At 47.5% G+C, this 25,576-nt stretch overlaps 3 protein-coding genes across 7 annotated transcripts in view; 2 read left to right on the top strand and 1 right to left on the bottom strand.

The window, feature by feature from the left end:
• LOC142384473 (diacylglycerol kinase zeta-like) overlaps window positions 1–2,430 on the top strand; it is an 84,922-nt gene extending 82,492 nt beyond the window's left edge. For all 3 annotated transcript variants that reach the window (XM_075470735.1, XM_075470733.1, XM_075470734.1), the window contains one exon: window positions 1,505–2,430. In XM_075470735.1, coding sequence (XP_075326850.1) covers window positions 1,505–1,621 — 117 coding nt within the window. In that variant the 3' untranslated portion in view covers window positions 1,622–2,430. The remainder of the gene's footprint in view (window positions 1–1,504) is intronic.
• Window positions 2,431–9,256: 6,826 nt separating this feature from the next.
• Window positions 9,257–21,388, top strand: mdkb (midkine b). Of its 3 annotated transcripts, none has more exons than XM_075470731.1 (5): window positions 9,257–9,360; window positions 13,115–13,203; window positions 15,289–15,462; window positions 17,394–17,572; window positions 21,013–21,388. In XM_075470731.1, exons 2-5 carry the CDS (start codon window positions 13,116–13,118, stop codon window positions 21,037–21,039), a joined length of 468 nt encoding a protein of 155 aa, XP_075326846.1. In that variant the 5' UTR covers window positions 9,257–9,360; window position 13,115; the 3' UTR covers window positions 21,040–21,388. The 3 variants fall into 3 exon arrangements, with proteins under 3 accessions (XP_075326846.1, XP_075326845.1, XP_075326847.1); XM_075470730.1 differs by lacking the exon at window positions 9,257–9,360 and adding an exon at window positions 11,566–11,659; XM_075470732.1 differs by lacking the exon at window positions 9,257–9,360 and adding an exon at window positions 11,568–11,659 and having other exon boundaries at window positions 17,394–17,552.
• A 1,416-nt stretch (window positions 21,389–22,804) lies between these two features.
• On the bottom strand, window positions 22,805–25,002 carry LOC142384910 (muscarinic acetylcholine receptor M4-like). Its single transcript, XM_075471216.1, has 2 exons — window positions 24,114–25,002; window positions 22,805–23,235 (listed from the first exon to the last, which is right to left on the bottom strand). Exons 1-2 carry the CDS (start codon window positions 25,000–25,002, stop codon window positions 22,805–22,807), a joined length of 1,320 nt encoding a protein of 439 aa, XP_075327331.1.
• Between the last annotated feature and the right edge of the window lie 574 nt (window positions 25,003–25,576).

Here is a 25,576-nt window from a genome sequence, read left to right as displayed (position 1 = left end):
CACCAACTCTGGACACTAAATAACACGTGAACTCTCCTCTTTGTGGAGAGCAGAAGAAGAAAAACTCAGATTATGGGCTGCTTCCTGTCACCACTGGCTTCACCATGGCGACGCTGCGCTGCGGTCTTTGTGTGCGTCGGAGTGAAGCCGGGGGATCCCGCGGCGCTTCGTTTCTCACTGACACACAACATTAATCACTTTATACAAGTGGGTCAAACAGAGCTGCAGCTCCATTCAGAGCGCGGTGGCACGGATCGGGCTGGTGGCGGGCACGGCGCCTGAGAACCACTCACAGGCTGCAGGAAGCTGCAGGAACCAGCGCCGCTCATACAGCGTGTTCCTGAAAGCTGACGCAATCAGCTGCTTTTCTGTTTGGACTCTTTCTGATTCCACACATAAAGTAACACAACTGGAGGGTCCGTAAAACTGTTCCACGTCACAAGATCCAGAGTCAGTCGGACCCCCCACCAAATGGAACCAAAGAAGGCTGCAGCAAAGAAATTCTTTGAAAGAGAAAAATGTACATTTTGAACCAGCTTTTAGCCTCAGTTACTGCTGGGTGATGTGGATAACAAAAAAAAAACTTATCTCCAAACATCCCTCCTCCTGAAACTGATAACGGGACCATAAAACAGCAGAGTTAGCTTCTCTCCTGCTGTCTCTGCGTTCATAAACTGTATTTTAATTAGGGCTGGGAATGAATCCAAAAGTAGTGTATAGCCTTTAGCATTTAGTTTTATTTTAAATGTGCTGCCATATGAATGAAAGTGCCATAACATTTGTTGTGCAAACACACTTTTAACATCAGCATCTTTCTGTAGTTTTTATGTAGAAGCCTCGCTCCACTGTCTGTTTCCTTGAATGACTTGCTGCTATCAGTTGTGTGTTTTGCCTTTAAGTGATATTTTAGACTGGAACTACTACGCTGAGAAGACAATTCAACTTGGCAGTGTTTACAGATGACTTTGGTTCTGTCGACTCCGCCGTCTGGAAGAACTTTAAAATGAAAATGGCCGAGTAAAAGTTCCGTACCCTTCTCCATGTTTGGTGGATCCGCCGATTACTTTCTTTTCCGGTTCCACAGCAGACAGCAGCAGACTTTTACAGAATAAAAGCCTGTGAGCAACAGACTTTTACAATAATGAAATAAATGATAAAACCTGCGTTAATGCTTGATAAAATATTTATCAACATTAAATAATTAACTTGCTAACACGATAATAACGAGTTAACTCGCCCAGCCCTACTTTTAATGCAGCAGAAATCCTAATAAAGCCTCCTATTTCCTGTTTTATTGCCTTTTTATCAGACCTGGTCGGATAAAATGAGCCGTCAGTGACTGACGTGAATGAGGATAAAGCCGAAGGCCTGCCTGACAGCTCGTTATTGAACTAAAGCTCAGTTAGCTGCAGGATGTTTGCTCTCAGGCATCTGCTGACGGGTCGGCGTGTTCCTGCCCGTCAAGTTGAACGAGCGTGACCACATTCTGCCGTTTGTCTTTCAGGGCGACACTCCTAAACAGCGCGCCGAGAAGGCCAGCGACCAGGAGCTGGCCGACTACCTGGAGAGCCGCCAACATTACCAGATGATCCAGAGGGAGGACCAGGAGACGGCGGTCTGACCGTTCCACACACCCGTCTGCCCCCCCCCCACATGTAGATGGCGCCTCCTCTTTCTGTAACGGGGCAGGAGGCGGATAAGAGTGGATCAATATTTGTTCTGGTGTTTTGTTTTCTGCTTTAATTGATGAGAGCCGAGGCGGCGTCCTGGATCCGGTTGGGTTTGCAGTTGCCTGAAGAAGCCTCGGGACACTAACAAAAAAAAAAAAAAAAAAGTCAAACTAGTTTTTATTCTGGGGCCACAAAGACATTTAGGTCTCCGCCTGCGGCGAGCAAACATTCTGACGTCTGTGTGCGATGACAAAGCGTGCACAGAGAGGCCGACAGCTGCTGCCGGCGAACAGCGGCAACATTCATGCGTCTGCAGCTTTCATATCGGATAGAGCGACAGCAAAACGTGTCTTCTGTAAAGCTTCTAGTGACCTTTTGGATGTATTTGTTTACTCCAGAGAAATAAGTGTTTGAATATTTAACATAAGTTTAGGTATTTATGGCAGGTTTGTAGAGATGAAGCCCTTTGCTTATGATCAAACCGAGCTTTAGGTGTTCCGGACGTGCGGAGGAGGCTTTCGTTGTGACGTGTGTTGACTGTAAATAGCTGCGACGCTCAGTAGACTCGTCAATGTTGAAACTTTAAACAGAAGCTGAAGCCAGATTCTGCCAAAGCAGTCAAGCCTGTATGATTAACGACCTTCTATAGCAGTCAGGATGAGATTATTATCGCTGTATGATATTCATGTAACAACTGTTTGGTTTCATCATTTCTGTTTGACCTGCAATAAAAGCATGTCAGCAACAGCTCTGAGGAAAACCGGATTACTGTGGTCATTTCTTATTACTCATATATCTGATATATTACCTGGGCCTCTTCAGATCTAGGCTAAAAACCTACTTATTTAGGATGGCTTGCAATACCCGTTATCGTTACTGAGAATATAAAGTGGCGCGTTACTACACTTTGGTTGTAGGCTTTCGGCTACACATCAGCTGGACAGAGACCGGGGGGCATTGCAAATGCGATGATGATTGGCTGTGTGAGACAGCGACAATGGGGACGAGCCAGGGAAGTTCAAAGGTAGCGTTCTCTAATTGGAAGTACCGGCACTACTTCTCACTCGTGGAGATAAAAGGCAAGAATGTGTATGTAACATGCGCGCTATGCCCAGGGAAAAAAACTTTATCCACGTCTGCCTCAAGTAACTCAAATCTGATGAAGCACCTCACATCAACCCATGCGAATATGAAGCACTTGTTGCTTCTGCAGCTGCTAACCCAAACACAGAAATACAGATACAGAACATCAATCAGGTCATTTTAGCTAACAGTAGGATTGGTATAACTATAACAGAGCAAAAGTAAATTTAGCTAACAGTAAGATTGGTATAACTATAACAGCAAAAGTAAATTTAGCTAATAGTAGGATTGGTATAACTATAACAGAGCAAAAGTAAATTTAGCTAATAGTAGGATCAGTATAACTATAATAGGTAATTTGAGTAAACTAACAAAAACTAACAAACATGGATAAACTTTCCTCTAAGAGGAAGCATTTAAAAATATAGCTAATAACAGAACGGTTGATATAATGAATGACAACAAATCTTTACTATTTTAAGTACAAAGACGTTCGGTGGTCTGTAAATTTAATGGGAGTATTTTTAAAGTCTATTATTTAACTTGGATAAAAAACTTTCATCTAAGAGGAAATATTAAGGTTTATACAGTGATAATAGGTCTCAATAGACCATTGAAGCATTAATAAGATAAGGGTAGAATGACAGAAGAAATAAATACCACATTAGGGGAGAGGAGGAGAAAAAACCTCAGCACAGGCAGAGTGAAACAAAGACAGAGTAGCAAGTAGGGGAGGTGGTGTCAGATGCGGATATGTTTTTGTGTGCATATGCGTGTGTGTAAGTAAGTCAGTGTAAGCAATGTCTCAGAGGCCACTGTAACAGGACGGAAAGCTTATCAACCAGCCTGTACAGTTCAGAGCCACCAAGACCGAGCTGAACACACTGATTGGTATGTTGTTGAAAACATGCTCCCCCCTGTCCACTGTGGAGTCGAAGTCATTCAGAGCTATCCTTGCTAAAACACCAATACGAGGAGGATGGGCGGTCGCCCCATGCCGAAACACATTTGCTAAATTCACAGACGGTGAATACGAAAAAATGGATATTGAGCTCAAGAAATCATTTGAGGAATTAGAGTACATTTCAACCACAGCAGACATCTGTACTGCCCACAATAAAAGTTACATGGGGTGACAGCGCATTGGATCAATCCAAATAACATGGAAAGAGAGAAAGCAGCTCTTACCTGCAGACGGTTTAAAGGGACAGTTCGCCTCTTTTGACATGAAGCTGTGTAACATCCCATATCAGCAACATCATTTCTGAACATCTTCTTACCCCCTGCTGCGTCCTGTGAGCAGAGTTCCAGCCTCGTTTTGGTGTTGATGAAGGTAGTCCGGCTAGTTGGCTGGGGTTTAAAAAATAAAGCGTCTTGCTTCTCAGAACAATATGCGTTCAACAGAGTAATACATTTGCATCACAAAATGGTTCTCCAGGAAAAAGTCAGACCTCACAATCGCTTGGCCCTATTTTCTCTCCCTTCGTATCACTGCCTGCTGTGCAGACCGAAGCGCAGACCGAGCAGCAAACACCGTAACAGGCGCGGCTGTCGGCAGGCGCCAGCAGGCAGTGATACGAAGGGAGAGAAAAATTTTATTCTTCAATCAGTTAATATAAACATATTTGATGTTATAGAACATAAAAAAATTACTACTTTTACGACTAAAAATTACTTTACCAACACTGGTGTTCTGTCTCTTTACTGAGTTTTGAACTTTCTTTTTTTTACCTCCACAGTTTAATATCTGATCCTGTTTTAAAGGAACTGAAGCTGCGATACATTTTCAACCTTTAACATCTCCAGTTTGCAGTTTTCAGTGGAAATGTTTCCGCCCCAGCAGCTGTTTATCTGGAGTTAATCCTGTTCTCTCCTGTTCTCTGCACAAACTGCTCACTTTTTCATCGGGCTCCCACTTCAGCTTCTTTCCAGGAAACTGTCGGCCCTCGTGTTCAGGATCTGTGTGAAAGCGTTTGGTTCTGAAGAGGAGGAGGAGCTGATCCGGGTCGGCTCTTTTCAGGCGACACACTTAAAAACTCGAGTTCAGAGCAGTGAAAGGACCTCACAAAGAAGCTGTGTTTTCGATTAGTTTAGCATAAATGTTTAAGAGATGGAGGCAGAGTAGGAAGAGGTAATGGACCACAGAACCGACCCGGGACTGGAGTCTGTTTCCTGCAGGGGGAGAGCAGGAAGAGTTTAGGGGGAGAGCAGGAAGAGTTTAGGGGGAGAGTAGGAAGAGTTTGGGGGAGAGCAGGAAGAGTTTAGGGGGAGAGTAGGAAGAGTTTAGGGGGAGAGTAGGAAGAGTTTGGGGGAGAGCAGGAAGAGTTTAGGGGGAGAGTAGGAAGAGTTTAGGGGGAGAGCAGGAAGAGTTTAGGGGGAGAGTAGGAAGAGTTTAGGGGGAGAGTAGGAAGAGTTTAGGGGGAGAGCAGGAAGAGTTTAGGGGGAGAGCAGGAAGAGTTTAGGGGAAGAGCAGGAAGAGTTTAGGGGGAGAGTAGGAAGAGTTTGGGGGAGAGCAGGAAGAGTTTAGGGGGAGAGTAGGAAGAGTTTAGGGGGAGAGCAGGAAGAGTTTAGGGGGAGAGTAGGAAGAGTTTGGGGGGAGAGCAGGAAGAGTTTAGGGGAGAGCAGGAAGAGTTTAGGGGGAGAGCAGGAAGAGTTTAGGGGGAGAGCAGGAAGAGTTTAGGGGGAGAGCAGGAAGAGTTTAGGGGGAGAGCAGGAAGAGTTTAGGGGGAGAGTAGGAAGAGTTTAGGGGGAGAGCAGGAAGAGTTTAGGGGAGAGCAGGAAGAGTTTAGGGGGAGAGCAGGAAGAGTTTAGGGGGAGAGTAGGAAGAGTTTGGGGGGAGAGCAGGAAGAGTTTAGGGGAGAGCAGGAAGAGTTTAGGGGAGAGCAGGAAGAGTTTAGGGGGAGAGCAGGAAGAGTTTGGGGGAGAGCAGGAAGAGTTTAGGGGGAGAGTAGGAAGAGTTTAGGGGAGAGCAGGAAGAGTTTGGGGGAGAGCAGGAAGAGTTTAGGGGGAGAGTAGGAAGAGTTTAGGGGGAGAGCAGGAAGAGTTTAGGGGGAGAGCAGGAAGAGTTTGGGGGAGAGTAGAAAGAGTTTAGGGGGAGAGTAGGAAGAGATTAGGGGGAGAGCAGGAAGAGTTTGGGGGGAGAGTAGGAAGAGTTTGGGGGAGAGTAGTGAGAGTTTGGGGGGAGAGTAGGAAGAGTTTAGGGGGAGAGCAGGAAGAGTTTAGGGGGAGAGTAGGAAGAGTTTAAGGGAGAGCAGGAAGAGTTTAGGGGGAGAGTAGGAAGAGTTTAGGGGAGAGCAGGAAGAGTTTGGGGGGAGAGTAGGAAGAGTTTAGGGGGAGAGCAGGAAGAGTTTAGGGGAAGAGCAGGAAGAGTTTAGGGGGAGAGTAGGAAGAGTTTAGGGGGAGAGCAGGAAGAGTTTAGGGGGAGAGCAGGAAGAGTTTAGGGGGAGAGTAGGAAGAGTTTGGGGGAGAGCAGGAAGAGTTTAGGGGGAGAGTAGGAAGAGTTTAGGGGGAGAGTAGGAAGAGTTTGGGGGAGAGCAGGAAGAGTTTAGGGGGAGAGTAGGAAGAGTTTAGGGGGAGAGCAGGAAGAGTTTAGGGGGAGAGTAGGAAGAGTTTAGGGGGAGAGTAGGAAGAGTTTAGGGGGAGAGCAGGAAGAGTTTAGGGGGAGAGCAGGAAGAGTTTAGGGGAAGAGCAGGAAGAGTTTAGGGGGAGAGTAGGAAGAGTTTGGGGGAGAGCAGGAAGAGTTTAGGGGGAGAGTAGGAAGAGTTTAGGGGGAGAGCAGGAATAGTTTAGGGGGAGAGCAGGAAGAGTTTAGGGGGAGAGTAGGAAGAGTTTGGGGGGAGAGCAGGAAGAGTTTAGGGGAGAGCAGGAAGAGTTTAGGGGGAGAGCAGGAAGAGTTTAGGGGGAGAGCAGGAAGAGTTTAGGGGGAGAGCAGGAAGAGTTTAGGGGGAGAGCAGGAAGAGTTTAGGGGGAGAGTAGGAAGAGTTTAGGGGGAGAGCAGGAAGAGTTTAGGGGAGAGCAGGAAGAGTTTAGGGGGAGAGCAGGAAGAGTTTAGGGGGAGAGTAGGAAGAGTTTGGGGGGAGAGCAGGAAGAGTTTAGGGGAGAGCAGGAAGAGTTTAGGGGAGAGCAGGAAGAGTTTAGGGGGAGAGCAGGAAGAGTTTGGGGGAGAGCAGGAAGAGTTTAGGGGGAGAGTAGGAAGAGTTTAGGGGAGAGCAGGAAGAGTTTGGGGGGAGAGCAGGAAGAGTTTAGGGGGAGAGTAGGAAGAGTTTAGGGGGAGAGCAGGAAGAGTTTAGGGGGAGAGCAGGAAGAGTTTGGGGGAGAGTAGAAAGAGTTTAGGGGGAGAGTAGGAAGAGATTAGGGGGAGAGCAGGAAGAGTTTGGGGGGAGAGTAGGAAGAGTTTGGGGGAGAGTAGTGAGAGTTTGGGGGGAGAGTAGGAAGAGTTTAGGGGGAGAGCAGGAAGAGTTTAGGGGGAGAGTAGGAAGAGTTTAAGGGAGAGCAGGAAGAGTTTAGGGGGAGAGTAGGAAGAGTTTAGGGGAGAGCAGGAAGAGTTTGGGGGGAGAGTAGGAAGAGTTTAGGGGGAGAGCAGGAAGAGTTTAGGGGAAGAGCAGGAAGAGTTTAGGGGGAGAGTAGGAAGAGTTTAGGGGGAGAGCAGGAAGAGTTTAGGGGGAGAGCAGGAAGAGTTTAGGGGGAGAGTAGGAAGAGTTTGGGGGAGAGCAGGAAGAGTTTAGGGGGAGAGTAGGAAGAGTTTGGGGGAGAGTAGGAAGAGTTTGGGGGAGAGTAGGAAGAGTTTAGGGGAGAGTAGGAAGAGTTTGGGGGAGAGTAGAAAGAGTTTAGGGGGAGAGCAGGAAGAGTTTAGGGGGAGAGCAGGAAGAGTTTAGGGGGAGAGCAGGAAGAGTTTAGGGGGAGAGCAGGAAGAGTTTAGGGGGAGAGTAGGAAGAGTTTAGGGGGAGAGCAGGAAGAGTTTAGGGGGAGAGCAGGAAGAGTTTAGGGGGAGAGCAGGAAGAGTTTAGGGGGAGAGCAGGAAGAGTTTAGGGGGAGAGCAGGAAGAGTTTAGGGGGAGAGCAGGAAGAGTTTAGGGGGAGAGCAGGAAGAGTTTAGGGGGAGAGTAGGAAGAGTTTAGGGGGAGAGCAGGAAGAGTTTGGGGGGAGAGTAGGAAGAGTTTAGGGGGAGAGTAGGGGGAGAGTAGGGGAAGAGCAGGAAGAGTTTAGGGGGAGAGTAGGAAGAGTTTAGGGGGAGAGTAGGAAGAGTTTGGGGGAAGAGCAGGAAGAGTTTAGGGGGAGAGTAGGAAGAGTTTAGGGGGAGAGTAGGAAGAGTTTGGGGGAGAGTAGAAAGAGTTTGGGGGAGAGCAGGAAGAGTTTAGGGGAAGAGCAGGAAGAGTTTAGGGGGAGAGTAGGAAGAGTTTAGGGGGAGAGTAGGAAGAGTTTGGGGGAGAGTAGGAAGAGTTTGGGGGAGAGTAGGAAGAGTTTAGGGGGAGAGTAGGAAGAGTTTGGGGGAGAGTAGGAAGAGTTTAGGGGGAGAGCAGGAAGAGTTTGGGGGAGAGTAGGAAGAGTTTGGGGGAGAGTAGAAAGAGTTTGGGGGAGAGCAGGAAGAGTTTAGGGGAAGAGCAGGAAGAGTTTAGGGGGAGAGTAGGAAGAGTTTAGGGGGAGAGTAGGAAGAGTTTGGGGGAGAGTAGGAAGAGTTTGGGGGAGAGTAGGAAGAGTTTAGGGGGAGAGTAGGAAGAGTTTGGGGGAGAGTAGGAAGAGTTTAGGGGGAGAGTAGGAAGAGTTTAGGGGGAGAGTAGGAAGAGTTTGGGGGAGAGTAGGAAGAGTTTAGGGGGAGAGTAGGAAGAGTTTAGGGGGAGAGTAGGAAGAGTTTAGGGGGAGAGTAGGGGGAGAGTAGGAAGAGTTTAGGGGGAGAGTAGGGGGAGAGCAGGAAGAGTTTGGGGGAGAGTAGGAAGAGTTTAGGGGGAGAGTAGGAAGAGTTTAGGGGGAGAGCAGGAAGAGTTTAGGGGAGAGTAGGAAGAGTTTAGGGGGAGAGTAGGAAGAGTTTGGGGGTAAATGAGCTCCCAGCTGCTGGAACAAAGAGCTCCACGCATGACTGAGCCATCAGGAGCCGAGAGGAAGGAGCCAGAACCCCACAAAACCACCAGAGCTTAACCCAAAGATTCAGTTCGTCTGAACAGAGAGGAGTTAGAAGAAAAACTCTCGGTCAGGAATGTGATGAACAGGTTCACTATGTAACACACCTGAAACTGAACCGGACCTGATCCACACACACACACACACACACACACACACACACACACACACACACACACACACACCTAAAACTGAACCGGACCTGATCCACACACACACACACACACACACACACACACACACACACCTAAAACTGAACCGGACCTGATCCACACACACACACACACACAGCGTGTTTTGTTCCTCGGGATTAAAGCTTGTGATGTCACCATGAGGCTGGCGTGTGCATGTGTGTGTGTGTGCATGTGTGTGCGTGTGTGTGTGCACGTGTGGGCGTGCACGTGTGTGTGAGGGCTGTTCCGGAGCTGCAGCTGAAGCAGCCACAGAAGGCGACGGCTCCCCAGCTCGACAGGCTGCTGCTCTCAGGCCGACACGTGAGTGTTTTTATCTTTCACGGCTTTAAACTCTCAGCTGGAAAACCAGCCGACTCATCATCAACTTAATCAGTTAGAGGCCGAGCTGCTGATCTCCAGAGTAACTTTGTTAGGAAACTTTGTCTTTGATCTGTTTCTCTGTTTCCAACATGTCGAACAGGGACAGAAGTTTGCGTCCTCGAGGCTCCTTTAATCCTGTTTTTCATCTTTGTTTCTGTTCGTCGGGCTTCAGTTTAACGTCGTTCTTTGTTCCCGTCGACTCCTAAACTGAAGGAAGGAGAAAGAAACGGAGAGAGAGGAGAGGTTGAGGGGATAGAAAGAAGGGAGCATTCGACTGAGGGCAGAAGGGAAGGCATCTTTATTTATACAGCGCATTTCATACTCAATGTGCTTTACATAAAGACAAGGCATTAAAAGCACAGAAAAACAAGCAGTTTAAAGAGTTTAAAGAAAATAGAATAAAAATTAAAACACAGTTAAAGGCAATTAAAGAAGAGGGGAAAAAGAAAAATATAAACTCAACCATAGGCACACGGAAAGAGAAATGTTTTTAGCCTGGATTCAAAAGTGCTTAAAAGTTGGGGCTGATTTCAGGAAGAAGAAAGGAATGAGGAAGGGTAGAATGCCGTCATGTTTTCTCCTGATGAAGGAAACCAGATGCTTTTGTCACTTCATACGGAAACTTTTAGCTTCAGATGGAAGCTTCTCATCGGTTCAGATCTGACTTTTTTTTTAGACAAAGATGAAGAGGAGCCTCTATGTTTTTACTGCACCGAGCTGATCGTGTGACGTCCTGGTGAGGAGGATCAAACTGCTGGATGTGTGCAGGATCAAGGGCGTTCTCAGAGTGAACCCCGGCGTTTAAAGGACGGCGCTCTCAGAGTGAACCCCGGCGTTTAAAGGACGGCGCTCTCAGAGTGAACCCCGGCGTTTAAAGGACGGCGCTCTCAGAGTGAACCCCGGCGCTCTCGGAGTGAACCCCGGCGTTTAAAGGACGGCGCTCTCAGAGTGAACCCCGGCGCTCTCAGAGTGAACCCCGGCGTTTAAAGGACGGCGCTCTCAGAGTGAACCCCGGCGCTCTCAGAGTGAACCCCGGCGTTTAAAGGACGGCGCTCTCAGAGTGAACCCCGGCGTTTAAAGGACGGCGCTCTCAGAGTGAACCCCGGCGCTCTCAGAGTGAACCCCGGCGCTCTCAGAGTGAACCCCGGCGTTTAAAGGACGGCGCTCTCAGAGTGAACCCCGGCGTTTAAAGGACGGCGCTCTCAGAGTGAACCCCGGCGCTCTCAGAGTGAACCCCGGCGTTTAAAGGACGGCGCTCTCAGAGTGAACCCCGGCGCTCTCAGAGTGAACCCCGGCGTTTAAAGGACGGCGCTCTCAGAGTGAACCCCGGCGTTTAAAGGACGGCGCTCTCAGAGTGAACCCCGGCGTTTAAAGGACGGCGCTCTCAGAGTGAACCCCGGCGTTTAAAGGACGGCGCTCTCAGAGTGAACCCCGGCGTTTAAAGGACGGCGCTCTCAGAGTGAACCATGGCGTTTAAAGGACGGCGCTCTCAGAGTGAACCCCGGCGTTTAAAGGACGGCGCTCTCGGAGTGAACCCCGGCGTTTAAAGGACGGCGCTCTCGGAGTGAACCCCGGCGTTTAAAGGATGGCGCTCTCAGAGTGAACCCCGGCGTTTAAACCCTGGATTCAGGAGGAAGTTCTCTAAATGTTGCTCCTGCTCCTGAACCAAAGGGAGCATCCCGCTCCTTTTCTTCATGCTAAGATTTGATTGTTTTCTTATGCAAATGGCCTCCATTGAGGCTGGGGGGGGGGGGTTTGGGATCTGTGTTGGGCTTTAGAGGAGTGAAACCAGGCTAGAGGAGGCTTTGTTTTGGCCCAATGAATCAGTATTCTTTTGATGGGAAATCTAAAGGGCTCTTTCAGTTGCTGCTCGGCCACCCCCCCTTCCCGCACCGCCTCCCGCACCGCCTCCCCCCCCCTCATTGATGGAGGACAGACTGGAGGCCTGCTGAGAGCCGGTTCTTTCTTCATAAAAGGCCGCCGGAGGAGCGAGGAGGGCAGGATTTGCTCTGCCAGCTGACATGTGAAAGAGAAGCGTCGCTTTAATGGAGGCCTGAAAGAGGAGGCTGTCATCTCTCAGCACAATGACAACACAGAGCCAGAGAGGGGCTTTCTGGGTAATCGACTCTCTGTTTGTCAAACCAGAACCAAAAAGCCTGCGCTGCGTTCGTCCCATGTGACCGTCGCGCCCGTCGAACGGCGAAGGAGCTCCTGAATCCGGGCGACTCGTCGCAGAAATGTGAGAAAAACAAGAAGCGAGCGTCTGCATACATTAGCCCACTTCCATAATCCTGCTGCCACGACAACAGTCAGATTATTTGGCTTAGGCATGGTGAGATTTGGGGGGGCAGGTTTGATCCGGACTGAGTTTGGACCATCTGGACCAGGCGGAGCAGGACGGGGCCGCACATCAGGACCATCAGGCAGCAGATTAAACTCAGACACAAACAAGATGATTTAAAGGGACAGTTCGCCTCTTTTGACATGAAGCTGTATGACATCCCATATCAGCAACATCATTTCTGAACATCTTCTTACCCCCTGCTGCGTCCTGTGAGCAGAGTTCCAGCCTCGTTTTGGTGTTGATGAAGGTAGTCCGGCTAGTTGGCTGGGGTTTAAAAAATAAAGCGTCTTGCTTCTCAGAACAATATGCGTTCAACAGAGTAATACATTTGCATCACAAAATGGTTCTCCAGGAAAAAGTCAGACCTCACAATGGCTTGGCCCTATTTTCTCTCCCTTCGTATCACTGCCTGCTGTGTAAACTGTGCAGTAAACACTGTAACAGGCGCGGCTGTCGCTAGGTGGCTAAACGCATTGATACGAAGGGAGAGAAAATAGGGCCAAGAGATTGTGAGGTCTGACTTTTTCCTGGAGAACGATTCTGTGATGCAAATGTATTACTCTGTTGAACGCATATTGTTTTGAGAAGCAAAACGCTTTATTTTTTAAACCCCAGCCAACTAGCCGGACTACCTTCATCAACACCAAAACGAGGCTGGAACTCTGCTCACAGGACGCAGCAGGGGGTAAGAAGATGTTCAGAAATGATGTTGCTGATATGGGATGTCATACAGCTTCATATCAAAAGAGGCGAACTGTCCCTTTAATATCTCTGACTTTATTTTACTCAGAGACGCGTCTCATCTTTGGGTCGGCAGGTGTCCACAGAACCAGAACCAGAGCTTTCTGCATCTTTCTGGTGGTGACAGCAGTGAATCTTTGTCTTAAATCTGTGGTGGTTTTGCCTCCTTGTGGCCATTTTGAGTCCGTTCCTGGTGTGTTTGATGTGCTTTGATCCTCTTTGTAGACGATTTACTTCTCTTTGGGGTCATGTTGTCTCTCTTTAACTGTTTTGTGTGCCTTTGAGTCTCAATGAGTGAATGCAGAGGCCCCCCCCTGACCCCATTCCCAGCCTGTTCAGTAATCCGTCTGTGGAGCTGTACATATGGAGCTCCACGGGGCCCCGCCCCCCCCTAGGACGCCGTACATCTGTCCACACGTGTTTGTGTTGGTTCAACAAACAGCTGCAGGTCCACAATCCCACCCTGAGAGCAGATCTGGGAGGCTGCAGCTTGAGTTTGGAATAATTAGTCTTTAACATGTTGGTCCGACCCTGTGGGGATGATGATGATGATGATGATGATGATGATGTCGTCTGACTGTAACTGAAGTTGTTCGCTCGTCTCTGCAGGATGCGAAGTTTGTTCTCAGTGACGCTGCTGCTGCTCCTGGCCCTCACGCTCACCGCTGAGGCCAACAGAAGAGCCAAAAATCAAAGAGGTGGGAATTTCAATTCTACTCCATTCAATTCAATAAAACTTTATCAATCCCTGAAGGTAAATTATATCAAAATTAGTAAACAGTATTCATTATTATCAAAGATCAGCTGCTGTTACAGATAAATAACAACATGAAATGTAAACCAGCTGAAGGGCAGCAGAGAGGAAGGTGTGGTAGAAACCTTCAGAGGTCTCCATCAGTGGGTTTCTGTAGCTTAGCAACAGCTCAGCTGATGATGTCACACACAGCGTCAGCAGGTAACTGATGATGTCACACACAGCGTCAGCAGGTAACTCAGGTGAACTCTCTCAGTACATGGACAGAAGCTCACAGCCAGCAGTTCAACATATGGGGTGCATAGACGCTCCTTCTCAGCGACATGTCCAGGATTACAGCATCTGCTGTTAACCAGCTCTGTGATCCTCCTCCTTTCCTGTTAGCGCTCTGTCTGCAGTCTCTTGTCTGCAGTCTCTGTCTGCGGTCTCTGTCTGCCTGGATAGTCTTAGAGCTGAGCAGAGAGCTGTTCCTGCAGCCAGGTCCAGGATTACAGCATCTGTTGTTAACCAGCTCTGTGATCCTCCTCCTTTCTTGTTACCGCTCTGTCTGCAGTCTCTGTCTGCCCGGATAGTCTTAGAGCTGAGCAGAGAGCTGTTAGAGCTGTTCCTTCCTCATCAGGGCTCTAAGCTCGTCCATTTTATCCACCAGTGATCTCACATTTCCCATCATGATCAGGGGAAGAAATGGTTTAAACTTCCTCCTCCTTTTCCTCCATTTTGTTCCTGCTCTGCATCCTAGACGTCTCGTCTTCAACTCACCATGATTTGGGGTCTTATTCCAGGCATTACTTGGGCTGTGAAAAGCTCAATTAGTCCCAGCAGCACAGAAGCGCGTTTCAGAATAAATCAGCAGAAAATCTCAAGAAGATGCAGATAAGATGTCCAGAGCTTTTCTGACCAGATTTAGTTTCACGTTCGTGGCTCATGTTACCCGCCTCCTCCTGCTTGAATTTCATGTTTCTTAGAAAGATAACAGCAGGAATGCAGCTGTCACACCCAGCTACAGACACAGGTTTTTCCTGTTGTGTGTTAATGTTTTTCACATCCCTGCAAACCAAACTCAAACAGCCTTCAGGGGAAATTGTTCAGATTTCAGAAAACTAGCCCAGATGGGCAGTTCAGTCTGACAGCCTTCCCAGTTCTCCCAGTTCAACACAACGGCATTAACAACATGTCGGAGGCAGACATTTGCTCATTCAAACAAACAGAAAGAGTCAAAGGGAGACGGTGAGATGAATATTCTTTGGGAAATAAATATGGAAGAGTAAAATACATTTATAAATTAAATAATGCTCAAGATTCAATCAAGGTAAGGATTGCAAATTACAGCAAAAAATAGGAATAAATATGTTAATAAATCAAAGTTAAAATTAAATGATTAAATAAATGGTTAAACAAATGAATAAATAAATAAACAGGGTATTAACAATAAGTAAAACAAAAAGTAGTCGCACAAAGAAAAACAAGTCAAATTGTGTCATGATGAAACTTTTGAATTCGATTCACGTTTCTCAGAGTCATCGAAAGAACAACCCGATTCCCCTCATGACATCATCATAAAGAGCTCAGGGTTGATTGGATTGTGGTCACAGGCTGACGTTAACATTTAGAGAGTAAATATAATCAATAATAAAATAAAATCCATCCTGTAACGATCAGGAGGCCAAAAGAACCAGCTGCTGAAGACGAAGCCATCACTGATCTGCTCCAACATACGAGGAGAAAATAATCTCCGTCTTGTTCTTATCGTCCAAACTTTAATGTGTTTAAAGGTCCAATAAAAGCTGGAAGGAAGCTTTAGTTTTGACTTTAACAAGCAGGAAGATTTGAATATCATCCGTGAAGCAAGTGATCTTAGATCTCCTAAAAACATGTACGGTGAGAACAGCACAGGCCCAGAATGGAGCCCTGAGGAACTCCACATGCGAGCCAGAACCTTTCAAAGCCACCACAATGTTCATACAACTCTGTACGATTAATCTGTGCGACGTGGATGCAGGCGACTCAGGTGTGTCTCTTTGTTCCGCAGGTGGTAAACATGACAAGTCTCGGCCCGCCTCCGAGTGCAGCCCCGGAGAGACCAAGTATGGGAAATGTGTGCCGGAGCACGGCGACTGTGGGGAGGGTCTGAGAGAGGCCACGTGCAAAGATCACACCGACAAGATCCACTGCAAGATCCCCTGCAACTGGAAGAAGGACATCAGTAAGCGTCACACAGCTTCAACACTCCTGAATGGCTTTGTTCGAAACCGCATACTACATACTGCATACTCATCGATCAGACAGTATGCAGAGCGTTTACCCACAATGCATTTCGCTCCTGCCCGAGCCGAAATCAGCCGGCCTGAAGCTGATTTCCCTTAAGCTCTAAACTCTGTAAACTTTAGCAACATTTGAAACATTTTCAGGCGAGAAAGTAGTTGTTTAGATCCCCAACGTGTTGAAAACCTGACAAAATACCGGCTGTTTACAATTTTGTTCCCACGAATTCGGCGCTACTAAAGCTAGCTGTAGTTAGCAGCTAGCCTGATTAACATAGACTTTCAAATCTCTTCGAGATTCTGGTCTGACCAAGACCATAACGAATACGATTCGAAATGGCCTGGTCAACCCGCCTCCCTCGGGTTGCTACTGGTTGTGGCCAGAAAAGGCTGTGCCTAAGCTTAAGCCAATCACACCACTCTTTCCTCAGACGTATGATTTAGCTACCAGCGGAGCTAACTGGTAGATTAAACTCTTACCAAAGCCAGTAGGGAGCAAGGCGAAAACGTCTTTCCTGTCAAGAAATGATTCAAGGGCTGTTCTTTGCTCGATTTTTAACGAGAATCTCCCGTCGAACACTTTCATTACAGCATCTACAGCAGTGTCAAAAGCTTGACGCTGCTCCATGTTGATATTGAATGAAGCGCTTCCGTGTACAATCCATGGGTTGAGTGGCAGTTCAACCACGTCACTACCTTGAACACGCCTCTACCCTGGGCCGTTGGCGCTGCTCAAAGTTGATTGCTTACTGACAAAGTGGGTGGAGTTCCCATTTTTTCGGGAACTCGAATCCACCTGAATGAGCAGTTTGCCTGAGTAAGTGTAGCAGAGCCGAAGGTGTTGCGTCATTGCGAGGGCGGAGCCTGGGTAGTTAGCAGCGCACTTCCGGTTATTTTCACAAAAATAAAATACCCGTTGCCTTTTATCATAGGGAAAGCCATTACTATACAATAGGAGCTTTTGTTTTGAAAACAGGAAGTGAACCTACCCTTGTTGTAGTTAGCTTGAAACTGCCGTTTTGACAGGAAATGACGATCGGCGACGTCACGTTACGTTGCATCTTGGGTAGTTTGAATATGAGTAGTAACCTCATGATGCATACCCAACATTTCGGAGAATCTAGTATGCATCTGGGAACTTCTCGCTTACTCAAACTCGCATACTAACTCAGAAAGTTAGTATGAGTAGTAGGAGAAGTATGCGGTTTGGAACACAGCCAATAACTGAAGCGTTATCGGTCCGATGCCGTTCATGTGGGACCTGAGCAGAACATCAATCAATCAAATCATATAATGCAGATGTTAGGCCACTTCTGACAGCTGGCTCCGTCTACTCCCAGCAGAAAGGTTCCTGGTTCTAATCCCAGCTGGTTCCTTCTGTGTGGAATTTGGATGTTCCACACAGATAACACACAATAACATGCAACAGGCTGATTATTGATCCCAGATTGACTTTATCTTTGTTTAAATGAGCATTTAAAACAGGATGTGCATCAATCGAAACCAACACTGAGTTTTGTTAACAAATTCACATGAAATCAAACTGAATATTTTACTTTCAGCATTAAAAAGTAATTATAAAAAGTGTATTTCAATACATACAGAATTTCAAATGATTTAAAGAGGAATTTACTGAATGTTCAGCAGCTTTTGGGGATAGATAGTTGTTTTAATGTAGTTACTTATAAGTTAAGTTATGAGAATCAGCTGCTCACATCCTGCTGCTTGGTGAAGATCCCCTCCTGTTATCTTTCAACTCTCCACAGAGTTAAAAGATAACAGGAGTTATTGAAAGGAAACATCGGAGACGGTAAGGATTCAAACTCGTTTCCTGAGGTAGCTCAGGGTGTTAAAGGCTGAAATATCTCCTCAGGTGACTGTAAGTACAAGTTCGGGCCGTGGAGTCCCTGCGACACCGCCACCAACACCAAGGCCCGGTCTGGAACCCTGAAGCGGGCGCTCTTTAACGCAGAGTGTCAGACTACAGTCAAGGTGTCCAAACCCTGCTCCCACAAAGTCAAGAAGACCAGAAGTAAGTCAAGAAGACCAGAAGTGAGTCATGGAAACGCCACACACACACACAAATGTGCAGGAACATGAACTCTGAGGAACATGAACTCTGAGGAACATGAACCCAGAAGAACGTGAACCCAGAGGAACGTGAACCCAGAGGAACATGAACCCAGAGGAACGTGAACCCAGAGGAACGTGAACTCTGAGGAACATGAACTCTGAGGAACATGAACTCTGAGGAACGTGAACCCAGAGGAACGTGAACCCAGAGGAACATGAACTCTGAGGAACATGAACTCTGAGGAACATGAACCCTGAAGAACATGAACCCAGAGGAACATGAACCCAGAGGAACATGAACTCTGAGGAACGTGAACCCAGAGGAACGTGAACCCAGAGGAACATGAACTCTGAGGAACATGAACCCTGAGGAACATGAACCCAGAGTAACGTGAACCCAGAGGAACATGAACTCTGAGGAACGTGAACCCAGAGGAACATGAACTCTGAGGAACGTGAAACCTGAAGAACATGAACCCAGAGGAACATGAACCCAGAAGAACATGAACTCTGAGGAACGTGAACTCTGAGGAACATGAACTCTGAGGAACGTGAACCCAGAGGAACATGAACTCTGAGGAACATGAACTCTGAGGAACGTGAACCCTGAAGAACATGAACCCAGAGGAACGTGAACCCAGAGGAACATGAACTCTGAGGAACATGAACCCAGAGGAACATGAACTCTGAGGAACATGAACTCTGAGGAACATGAACCCTGAAGAACATGAACCCAGAGGAACGTGAACCCAGAGGAACATGAACTCTGAGGAACATGAACCCAGAGGAACATGAACTCTGAGGAACGTGAACCCAGAGGAACGTGAACCCAGAGGAACATGAACTCTGAGGAACATGAACTCTGAGGAACATGAACCCAGAGGAACATGAACCCAGAGGAACATGAACTCTGAGGAACGTGAACCCAGAGGAACATGAACCCAGACGAACATGAACTCTGAGGAACGTGAACTCTGAGGAACGTGAACTCTGAGGAACGTGAACCCTGAAGAACATGAACCCAGAGGAACATGAACCCAGAGGAACATGAACTCTGAGGAACGTGAACCCAGAGGAACATGAACTCTGAGGAACGTGAACCCTGAAGAACATGAACCCAGAGGAACATGAACCCAGAGGAACATGAACCCAGAGGAACATGAACCCAGACGAACATGAACTCTGAGGAACGTGAACTCTGAGGAACGTGAACTCTGAGGAACGTGAACCCTGAAGAACATGAACCCAGAGGAACATGAACCCAGAGGAACATGAGCTCTGAGGAACGTGAACTCTGAGGAACATGAACCCAGAGGAACATGAACTCTGAGGAACATGAACCCTGAAGAACATGAACCCAGAGGAACGTGAACCCAGAGGAACATGAACTCTGAGGAACGTGAACCCTGAAGAACATGAACCCAGAGGAACATGAACCCAGAGGAACTTGAACTCTGAGGAACGTGAACTCTGAGGAACATGAACCCAGAGGAACATGAACTCTGAGGAACGTGAACCCTGAAGAACATGAACTCAGAGGAACATGAACCTAGAGGAACATGAACTCTGAGGAACATGAACCCTGAAGAACATGAACCCAGAGGAACGTGAACCCAGAGGAACATGAACTCTGAGGAACGTGAACTCTGAGGAACATGAACTCTGAGGAACGTGAACCCTGAAGAACATGAACCCAGAGGAACATGAACCCAGAGAAACATGAACTCTGAGGAACGTGAACCCTGAAGAACATGAACCCAGAGGAACATGAACTCTGAGGAACGTGAACTTTGAGGAACATGAACCCAGAGGAACATGAACTCTGAGGAACGTGAACCCTGAAGAACATGAACTCAGAGGAACGTGAACTCTGAGAAACATGAACTCTGAGGAACATGAACTCTGAGGAACATGAACTCTGAGGAACATTAACTCAGAAGAACATGAACCCTGAAGAACATGAACTCTGAGAAACATGAACCCTGAGGAACATGAACTCAGAGGAACGTGAACTCAGAGGAACGTGAACCCTGAGAAACATGAACTCTGAGGAACATGAACTCTGAGGAACATGAACCCTGAAGAACATGAACCCTGAAGAACATGAACCCAGAGGAACGTGAACCCAGAGGAACGTGAACTCTGAGGAACATGAACTCTGAGGAACGTGAACCCTGAAGAACATGAACTCTGAGGAACGTGAACCCTGAAGAACATGAACTCAGAGGAACGTGAACTCTGAGAAACATGAACTCTGAGGAACATGAACTCTGAGGAACATGAACTCTGAGGAACATGAACTCTGAGGAACATGAACTCTGAGGAACATGAACTCAGAAGAACATGAACCCTGAAGAACATGAACCCAGAGGAACATGAACTCTGAGAAACATGAACCCTGAGGAACATGAACTCAGAGGAACGTGAACCCTGAGAAACGTGAACTCTGAGAAACATGAACTCTGAGGAACATGAACTCTGAGGAACATGAACTCTGAGGAACATGAACTCTGAGGAACGTGAACCCAGAGGAACATGAACTCTGAGGAACGTGAACTCTGAGGAACGTGAACTCTGAGGAACATGAACTCTGAGGAACATGAACCCTGAAGAACATGAACCCAGAGGAACATGAACCCAGAGGAACGTGAACTCTGAGGAACATGAACCCTGAGGAACATGAACCCAGAGGAACATGAACCCAGAGGAACATGAACCCAGAGGAACATGAACCCTGAGGAACGTGAACTCTGAGGAACATGAACCCAGAGGAACATGAACTCTGAGGAACGTGAACCCTGAGGAACGTGAACCCTGAGAAACATGAACTCTAAGAAACATGAACTCTGAGGAACATGAACTCTGAGGAACATGAACTCTGAGGAACATGAACTCTGAGGAACATGAACTCAGAGGAACATGAACTCAGAGGAACGTGAACTCAGAGGAACGTGAACCCTGAGAAACATGAACTCTGAGGAACATGAACTCTGAGGAACATGAACTCTGAGAAACGTGAACTCTGAGGAACGTGAACTCTGAGGAACGTGAACTCAGAGGAACGTGAACCCTGAGGAACGTGAACTCTGAGGAACGTGAACTCTGAGGAACATGAACTCTGAGGAACATGAACTCTGAGGAACATGAACCCTGAGGAACATGAACTCTGAGGAACATGAACTCTGAGGAACATGAACTCTGAGGAACATGAACTCTGAGAAACGTGAACTCTGAGGAACGTGAACTCTGAGGAACATGAACTCTGAAGAACATGAAACATGAAAATTCAAAAACGCTGATTTTGGTGTAAAAACGATAAATATTGTAACGTTATGAACGTGTGAAACATTTAATAAAATCATTTAATCCCCAAATAATAATAAAACACCTACATCCTCCGCTTGTTTTTCTGTCTCCAGGTGAGAAGAAGTCGAACTGAAGGCTGAATGATCGTCTTCCCTCCTTCAAACACAAAAACAGAGAGACTCCAAAACACAGCGAGCGTTTGGCCTCCTTTGATGTTTATTCTTGTTCACATTTGATGTCGTTGTGTTTCTTAAAGCTGTTTAGATGATAAGAATAATCCTCCTGCATTAGCTGATAGTTTAACAGTTACACTCTTAGTCCCTAAAAGCTTTTTAGAGTAAATGAACATCCAGCAGAACCTAGATCACCCGGTCTGGTTCTTAAAGTTCTGAACTCACCTGAAAAATAAAAGTCTATTTTTGGAGCTACAGATTATTGATGAGACTTGTACAAATGAACAAATTAAATACTGTACATTGTTTTGGTGAAGACTTTGGTCTGTTTATTGGTGACTTTACCCGTAAAAACCCAGCAGAGGTGATTGGACCCATTTACCACGACTGACTCTGGATTTTAGGGGGATTTAAAAAAAAGCTTGAACAGGATACATCATATGATGTTGATAAAACAGGACACACAACAAACCAACATGCAGATCAGGAAGAAGAATCAGTGAGTTTAGCTTTGGTCCATCCGGTGAGCTCCTGAAGGCGACGACACGCTGTGATTTTAGACATTTTAGGCTAAGATGAGCTCCACAACTGTGCACTTCTTACGGTCATGTGATCATGACCATAAAACGGAATCACACGGGAGAAGAGACGAGTTGTCTTTAAAAACTTTTAGGTTCATCAGCTGCAGCAACCCGGCGGCTGCTGGGTCTCCTCACGCCACTCGCGTCCGAACCAGACAAACCTGAGCGTGAACGACTTCAGACCGCCGGCTGGGAAGTCCAGTCTGCACCTGCGAGGCCGTGACCCTCCACAGCAGCAGGGGGCTGTACAACGTACTTATCCGTGACCATCTGTTGGTCGCTAGTTTATCCACATGTTGTGTGAAAGTGACCAATGAGAACTCTGATTCTACAAAGACGTAGGCTGTGTTCGAAACCGCATACTGCATACTACATACTACATACTCATCGATCTGACAGTATGCAGAGCGTTTACCCACAATGCATTTCGCTCCTGCCCGAGCCGAAATCAGCCGGCCTGAAGCTGATTTCCCTTAAGCTCTAAACTCTGTAAATTTTAGCAACATTTGAAACATTTTCAGGCGAGAAAGTAGTCGTTTAGATCCCCAACGTGTTGAAAACCTGACAAAATACCGGCTGTTTACAATTTTGTTCCCACAAATTCGGCGCTACTAAAGCTAGCCGCAGTTAGCAACGCACTTCCGGTTATTTTCACAAAATAAAATACCCGTTGCCTTTATCATAGGGAAAGCCATTACCATACAATTGGTGCTTTTGTTTTGAAAACAGGAAGTGAACCTACCCTCGTTGTAGCTAGCTTGAAACTGCCGTTTTGACAGGAAATGACGATCGGCGACGTCACGTTACGTTGCATCTTGGGTAGTTTGAGTATGAGTAGTAACCTCATGATGCATACCCAACATTTCAGAGAATCTAGTATGCGTCTGGGAACTTCTCGCATACTCGAACTCGCTTACTAACTCAAAAAGTTAGTATGAGTAGTAGGAGAAGTATGTGGTTTCGAACACAGAGAGACAATCTCAGACCTGCAAACAGACGCCATCGTTTCTGTCTGACATCAGGTTAATGCACCTGTATTCTGCTCACGTTCGCAGCATCAGAGGAAGGGAAATAACCTCGACTCAGCGTTCGTTCCGCTGGTTTTCTGCCATGAACGCCATGAACAGAAAACCACGTTGCCTGCCGGAGCATCAGTGCAGCCTCCTGCTGCTGCAGCGCAGGAGGCTGCAGAAGGTTTTCCTGAAGGTGACGTTGCAGAGGGCGTAGCAAACCGGGTTGATGGCGCTGTTGATGTAGCACAGCCAGTAACCTGTGGACCACAACATCTCGGAGACACAGTCGTGGCAGAAGGTGGCGACAACGGCCATGACATTGTACGGCGTCCAAGTGAGGATGAAGGCCAGCAGGATGGCCAGGATGGTCTTGGTGACCCTCCTCTCCCTCGCCATCACTCTCCGCCTCCTCCTCTCCTGAGACCTGAAGCTTGGGCAGGTGGAGAACGCCGCTGAGGCCGACCTGTGGAGGTCGGGGCTAGATGAGGAGTCGTTCTCCATCTTGTTGGAGTCTTCATCCCTGGCGTGGCAGGCGGCTGCTCGAGAGGGACACTGCTGAGGAGACAGGACTTAGGCTGTGTTCGAAACCGCATACTACATACTTCCATTCTGCATACTGCATACTACATACTTCCATTCTGCATACTGCATACTACATACTTCCATTCTGCATACTGCATACTTCCATTCTGCATACTGCATACTTCCATTCTGCATACTGCATACTACATACTACATACTTCCATTCTGCATACTACATACTAATCGATCAGACAGTATGCAGAGCGTTTACCCACAATGCATTTCGCTCCTGCCCGAGCCGAAATCAGCCGGCCTGAAGCTGATTTCCCTTAAGCTCTAAACTCTGTAAACTTTAGCAACATTTGAAAAATTTTCAGGTGAGAAAGTAGTCGTTTAGATCCCCAACGTGTTGAAAACCTGACAAAATACCGGCTATTTACAATTTTGTTCCCACGAATTCGGCGCTACTAAAGCTAGCCGCAGTGAGCAACGCACTTCCTGTTATTTTCACAAAATAAAATACCCGTTGCCTTTTATCACAGGGAAAGCCATTACCATACAATTGGTGCTTTTGTTTTGAAAACAGGAAGTGAACCTACCCTCGTTGTAGCTAGCTTGAAACTGCCGTTTTGACAGGAAATGACGATCGGCGACGTCACATTACGTTGCATCTTGGGTAGTTTGAGTATGAGTAGTAACCTCATGATGCATACCCAACATTTCAGAGAATCTAGTATGCATCCGGGAACTTCTGCTTACTCAAACTCACATACTAACTCAAAAAGTTAGTAGGAGTAGTATGCGGTTTCGAACACAGCCTTAGATCATCTTTCTGACATCACAAACCGTTAACGAGCCCGTCAGGACAGACAGGAAGTGTGTGCGTAACATGGAGGATGAGCTGCACCTACCAGGTGTCTCCAACCGTCTGCGGTGTCCACGGTGTCCACAGGACTTCTGGGTGCTCCTCGGGTCCGTAGGTTCTTCGACATACTGGACTCAGACTGGTTTGGAGATAGGTCCAAGGCCGGATCGCTGGCCCCCGAGCTGCGTCGTTTCAGGAGGAAGTCTTTAATGGAGGGACTGGATGTCTTGAGCGTGCCCTGCTTGGCCTGGAGCGCGCTCATCCGGCCGTGGCTGGCGGCCGACAGGCGGCTGTACAACCCGATCATGATGAGCGCCGGCAGGTAAAAGGAGGGAAGCGTCGTTCCCAGAGTGACGGCGGGACTGGCCAGCAGGTAGATGTAACACTCGGTCTCGGGGACGACACGTCTGCCGCCAACGCTCTGCCAGCACAGGATGGCGGGGGCCCAGAGCACAAAGGACAGCAGCCAGGCGGCGCCGATCATCAGGCCCGCCATCTTTCCCCTCCGCCGCACCGGGTAGCAGAGCGGCCGCGTCATGCAGAGATATCGGTCCAAGCTGATGATCAGCAGGTTCATGACGGAGGCGCTGCTCACCACGTAGTCCAGGACGAGCCACAGGTCGCAGAGCGCGGCGCCCAGCAGCCAGCGGCGCCGCAGCCGGTACAGCGCGTACACGTTCATGGACAGCAGGCCGATGATGAGGTCAGCCACCGCCAGACTCAGAAGGAAGTAGTTGTTGACCGTGCGCAGGTGACGGTTCACTTTGATGGACAGGATGACCAGCGTGTTTCCCAGGACGGTGACCACGCTGAGGGAACCGGTTCCCATGACGATGAGAATCAGCTGAGCAGTGCTGTACGGATACAGGTCTCTGATTGGAGGCTGACATGAGGTGTTGAAGCAGGGGTGGAGCCAAGCGGAGGTGTTGAGATCAGGTGTCGGCCCCATGTTACCTACACACACACACACACACACACACACACACACCTGATTATTAGTGACCCTGTTCCATTCGATCCCTGCCGCCATTTTGAAACGCATTTCAGAGTAAGCGTTTTGCTTCTCAAAACAATATGCGTTCAACAGAGTAATACATTTGCATCACAAAATCGTTCTCCAGGAAAAAGTCAGACCTCACAATCGCTTGGCCCTATTTTCTCTCCCTTCGTATCACTGCGCTGTCATACGGCATCATGTCAAAAGAGGCGAGCTATCCCTTTAAATGACATCAAACTGTTTGGCAACACCTCCCTAATTAAAATGGTTGAGGATGTTGACATTGTTTTGGTAATGAATACATTTTCACAGAAAAAGAAGTAATTACAGGGTCTGAACCAGAAGAATTGTGCCTAAACCTAACCACACACACCAGCCTGTATTACATCACAGAGAAGATGTTACCAACACTTACAGTCTTCATAAGATGAAAACCAAATGCAACATGAAGCTTAATCTAACAGCCAAACTGCAGTTAAACACAACAACAAGTTGGTGGATAGGAACAGAATTATTTTAACCACTG

The sequence above is a fragment of the Odontesthes bonariensis genome, chromosome 7 (assembly GCF_027942865.1).
Source record: "Odontesthes bonariensis isolate fOdoBon6 chromosome 7, fOdoBon6.hap1, whole genome shotgun sequence".
In the NCBI taxonomy this organism is placed as follows: domain Eukaryota; kingdom Metazoa; phylum Chordata; class Actinopteri; order Atheriniformes; family Atherinopsidae; genus Odontesthes; species Odontesthes bonariensis.
This window is presented reverse-complemented; position numbering and strand designations above follow the sequence as displayed.